Source organism: Siphateles boraxobius, unplaced genomic scaffold (assembly GCF_051911475.1).
Source record: "Siphateles boraxobius isolate OS27281-9 unplaced genomic scaffold, OSU_SipBor_1 7, whole genome shotgun sequence".
Classification (NCBI taxonomy): Eukaryota; Metazoa; Chordata; class Actinopteri; order Cypriniformes; family Leuciscidae; genus Siphateles; species Siphateles boraxobius.
In genome coordinates, this window is record NW_027509197.1 from 18,453,352 (window position 1) to 18,458,753 (window position 5,402).

Consider the following 5,402-nt stretch of genomic DNA (forward strand, 5'->3'; position numbering starts at 1 on the left):
GATGCCAAGCTCTTTCAGAGAGGAGGCTGCTGCATCAACACTGTCGAATGACCTTCCCCCGCTAAGCAAGATCAGTATCTGTGGCACACCCTCCAACCGTCTGCTGCCGGAGGAGGCAGTAAATACATTGTCTCTGGCGTACTGCAGAGCTGCCCCCGTGTTGAGGGGTCTACCACCTTTGTGTCTCAGACCTCTGACACGGTCAAGAACCTCTTCCTTTGTTGTGTAGCTATTTAGATAGAAATGGACCTCGGCTTCCCTACTGTACTGCACCACAGAAACACGGTCTCTGTTTGCCTCTATGGTGTTCTGCTCCACTACTCTCTGCAAAAAATCACGCATGGCTGGGAAAGAATTCCTAGTGCCATCTGAACCGTCCAGCAGAAACACTATGTCCTTTCTGGGAGTGATGTAATCAGCTAGGAGGGGGAAAACAGCATCATTAACACCAAGTAATGTGCATAACGTTCATAAACCTTCAGAATGACACATCAGTTCATCACCTCATTAATTCTCTAAGCCAGGGATGGGCAACTCTGGTCCTCAAGGGCCACTTTCCTGCAGAGTTTAGAGTTTAGCTCCAACCCTAATTAAACACACCTGAACAAGCTAATCAATGTTTTCAGGATTACTAAAAAATATTTTTTGTCAGGGTTGGAGCTAAACTCTGCAGGACAGGAGCCCTCGAGGACCGGAGTTGCCTATCCCTGCTCTAAGCTATGGTTAAAAAAAAGTAGGGACATCACGAAGAAAAACGAGACACAGCGTATTGCAAAGTACTGCAACGCACGTACCGGTAACAGTCTGTGAAGTTGGAGTGATGGGAATTGAAACAGTCTTGACAGAGGCCAGCAGCTGCTCTTGGACATTTGGAAGCTCACTGAAGTCAGACACGGACAGAGCATAATTGGGGTCGTATGAAATTCTCTGCAATTCTCTGCTATCAGAGCCCCTCGATCCTATTCCAAAAGTCAAGATGCCAAGCTCTTTCAGAGAGGAAGCTGCTGCCTCAACACTGTCAAATGACCTTCCCCCGCTAAGCAAAACCAGTATCTGCGGCACACCCTCCAACCGTCTGCTGCCGGAGGAGGCAGTGAAGACATTGTCTATGACGTACTGGAGCGCTGCCCCCGTGTGGAGGGGTCTGCCTCCTTTGTGCCGCAGACCTCTGACACTGTCAAGAATTTTTTCCTTTGTCTCGTACGTGTTTAGATAGAAATGGGCCTCTGGGTCTCTGCTGTACTGGACCACAGAAATGTGATCTCTGTTCTCAGCTACTTCCAATTTCTCCACCATTCTTTGCACAAATTCTTTCATTGCTGGAAACCCATTCCTAGTGGCATCCGATCCATCCAGCAGGAAGACAACATCTCTCCTCTGTCTACGCCCCTCAGCTAAAAACAGACATATTCGTGGGTCAGGTGGGGGACATTGTAAGGAGAGAAAAAAACAAAAACAGAATGCATTACACACTTGGCGCTCGATTATGCTTTTTATGTTTTCGATATTGAGTCACCTTCCGTAAAGTTTTACTCTTCAGGAGGAAATACATTCCCTTCTGCAACTCATTAGAACTAGAGCAACAATATGGCACATTTCTCTACGACCATAATAAAAGGAGAGGAATTACAGGAAGCCGGTTTGGCTTTTTTCTTACCTATCGTGGTGGTGGTGATAGACGTTCCCTCTACAAAGGCTATGTTAATGTTGGTGAAAATCTGCTGTTGAACACTGGGAAGGTCAGCAAAGTCACTCACTGAGAGTGCATAACTAGGCTCATTGGAGATCTTCTGGAGTTCCCTGCTGTCTGAGCTCCTCGACCCTATCGCAAAGATAAGCACTCCCAGCTCTTTCAGGGATGAGGCTGGTGTGTCAACATTATCAAATGACTTTCCACCACTCAGCAGGATCAGTAACTGAGGCACACCTTCTACAAGTCTGCTTCCAGAGGAGGCAGTGAAGACATTGTCCCTCACGTACTGCAGAGCTGCCCCTGTGTTGAGAGGACTCCCTCCTTTGTGCCTCAGACCCCTGAGCGTGTCAAGCACGTCCTCCTTTCTTGAGTATGTGTTAAGATAGAAATGGGCCTCTGGATCTCTGCTGTACTGGACCACAGACACATGGTCTTTTTTCTCAGACACATTCAGTCTCTCCACCATCCTCTCAACAAAGTCACGCATTGCAGGGAAAGAGCTCCTTGTGCCACCTGAACCATCCAGCAGGAACACAACATCCCTCCTAGCCATCCCTCGCTCAGCTATGGGTAATGGAATGGAACACAAAGTCACGTGAGCCCTGGGTATCAAATATTGTCAGTGGATGTGTGTGTGCTCTAGCCGGTAACTACAAAAGGCAAAAAAACAAAACAAAAAACGCTCCTATCCTTTCATTTATTTTACAGCCAATCTAACAGTCAAATGTTATTACTGTCTGCTAAAATAGTATCTCATTTGGGCCAGAGTAAAACTGCCTAAGCTTACTGAATACGGCAAAATGAGGTCTACAATTTAAATGATATTTTCATCAAAAGACAAAAACTGTGCCTAAAACTGATGGACGAGCAAATACACAAACACTTTAAAACTCAACACTGCTGAACCCCCCAGAGAGTTCAAATCCATTGCTTGTTAGGCTAATTTCCCCCGTCTCTGCTAACATGCATCGCTAACATAAACCATTTAGTGTCTACGGCACGCTTTGCAAGGAGGGCTCAGTGTGCTGTTTTCTAGAGACGTGTGATAATCTGTCTTACCCGCCGCAGTAGGTGTCATCGGCTTGACTCGTACAAGCACGTTGTTAAGGGAGCTGATAAACTGCTGCTGGACACTGGGAAGGTCAGAGAATTCATTGATGGGCTGTGCATAGGTAGGGTCGTTGGCAATTCTCTGCACCTCTCTGCTCGAATTTCTGGTGCCGATGACAAAAATCAAGATTCCGCTCTGTTTTAGGGCGGAGGCAGGTGTATCTATGTTATCGCTTGACCGTCCTCCACTGAGGAGGATAAGAATCTGAGGGACACCCTCTTGCTTTCTACTCCCCGCAGAGGTGGTGAAGACACTGTCCCTCACGTACTGGAGAGCTGCCCCTGTGTTGAGGGGTCTCCCTCCTCTATGCCTCAGACCTCTGACAGTGTTCAGGATCTCCACTTTTTTTGCGTAGGTATTCAGATAAAAATTGACCTCAGCGTCTCTACTGTACTGCACCACAGAAACACGGTCTCTGTTTGCCTCTATGTCCAATTGCTCCACTACTCTTTGCACAAAATCACGCATTGCTGGGAATGTATTTCTAGTGCCATCTGAACCGTCCAGCATAAACACTACGTCCTTTCTGGGTATGGCGTCATCAGCTAGGAAAAGAAATCAGCATCATTAACACAACGTAATTTCAAAACATCTTATAAATGTCACATGAATTCAACAACCACATCGACTACCTAAGCTTTGGGTAATGGTCCCGCTGCTCATTACTACTTAGGGAGATCAACAAAGCAAAGCCTGTTAGCTGGCTGTCATAAAGTTATGCCATGCACATACCAGTGAGAGTTGGTGAAGTTGGAGTGATTGGCATTGCAACAGCCTGGACAGAGGCCAGCAGCTGCTCTTGGACATTTGGAAGCTCACTGAAGTCGGACACGGAAAGAGCATAATTGGGGATGTATGAGATTCTCTGCAGTTCTCTGCTATCAGAGCCCCTCGATCCAATTCCAAAGGTCAAGATGCCAAGCTCTTTCAGAGAGGAGGCTGCTGCATCAACACTGTCGAATGACCTTCCCCCGCTAAGCAAGATCAGTATCTGCGGCACACCCTCCAACCGTCTGCTGCCGGAGGAGGCAGTAAATACATTGTCTCTGGCGTACTGCAGAGCTGCCCCCGTGTTGAGGGGTCTACCACCTTTGTGTCTCAGACCTCTGACACGGTCAAGAACCTCTTCCTTTGTCGTGTAGCTATTTAGATAGAAATGGACCTCGGCTTCTCTACTGTACTGCACCACAGAAACACGGTCTCTGTTTGCCTCTATGGTGTTCTGCTCCACTACTCTCTGCAAAAAATCACGCATGGCTGGGAAAGAATTCCTAGTGCCATCTGAACCGTCCAGCAGAAACACTATGTCCTTTCTGGGAGTGACGTAATCAGCTAGGAGGGGGAAAACAGCATCATTAACACCAAGTAATGTGCATAACATTCATAAACCTTCAGAATGACACATCAGTTCATCACCTCATTAACTCTCTAAGCCAGGGATGGGCAACTCCGGTCCTCAAGGGCCACTTTCCTGCAGAGTTTAGAGTTTAGCTCCAACCCTAATTAAACACACCTGAACAAGCTAATCAATGTTTTCAGGATTACTAAAAAATAATTTTTGTGAGGGTTGGAGCTAATCTCTGCAGGCCCTCGAGGACCGGAGTTGCCTATCCCTGCTCTAAGCTATGGTTGAAAAAAAAGTAGGGACATCACGAAGAAAAACGAGACACAGCGTATTGCAAAGTACTGCAACGCACGTACCGGTAACAGTCTGTGAAGTTGGAGTGATGGGAATTGAAACAGTCTTGACAGAGGCCAGCAGCTGCTCTTGGACATTTGGAAGCTCACTGAAGTCGGACACGGAAAGAGCATAATTGGGGTCGTATGAGATTCTCTGCAGTTCTCTGCTATCAGAGCCCCTCGATCCAATTCCAAAGGTCAAGATGCCAAGCTCTTTCAGAGAGGAGGCTGCTGCATCAACACTGTCGAATGACCTTCCCCCGCTAAGCAAGATCAGTATCTGCGGCACACCCTCCAACCGTCTGCTGCCGGAGGAGGCAGTAAATACATTGTCTCTGGCGTACTGCAGAGCTGCCCCCGTGTTGAGGGGTCTACCACCTTTGTGTCTCAGACCTCTGACACGCTCAAGAACCTCTTCCTTTGTCGTGTAGCTATTTAGATAGAAATGGACCTCGGCTTCCCTACTGTACTGCACCACAGAAACACGGTCTCTGTTTGCCTCTATGGTGTTCTGCTCCACTACTCTCTGCAAAAAATCACGCATGGCTGGGAAAGAATTCCTAGTGCCATCTGAACCGTCCAGCAGAAACACTATGTCCTTTCTGGGAGTGACGTAATAAGCTAGGAGGGGGAAAACGGCATCATTAACACCAAGTAATGTGCATAACGTTCATAAACCTTCAGAATGACACATCAGTTCATCACCTCATTAATTCTCTAAGCCAGGGATGGGCAACTCCGGTCCTCAAGGGCCACTTTCCTGCAGAGTTTAGAGTTTAGCTCCAACCCTAATTAAACACACCTGAACAAGCTAATCAATGTTTTCAAGATTACTAAAAAATATTTTTTGTCAGGGTTGGAGCTAAACTCTGCAGGACAGGAGCCCTCGAGGACCGGAGTTGCCTATCCCTGCTCTAA

General features: G+C 47.2%; 1 protein-coding gene across 1 annotated transcript; it reads right to left on the reverse strand.

The window, feature by feature from the left end:
* Window positions 1-716: 716 nt before the first annotated feature.
* Window positions 717-2,911, reverse strand: LOC143723307 (collagen alpha-3(VI) chain-like). Its single transcript, XM_077215498.1, has 3 exons — window positions 2,753-2,911; window positions 1,658-2,257; window positions 717-1,394 (listed from the first exon to the last, which is right to left on the reverse strand). The coding sequence occupies exons 1-3, from the start codon at window positions 2,769-2,771 to the stop codon at window positions 724-726; spliced, it is 1,290 nt and encodes a 429-aa protein (XP_077071613.1). The 5' UTR covers window positions 2,772-2,911; the 3' UTR covers window positions 717-723.
* Between the last annotated feature and the right edge of the window lie 2,491 nt (window positions 2,912-5,402).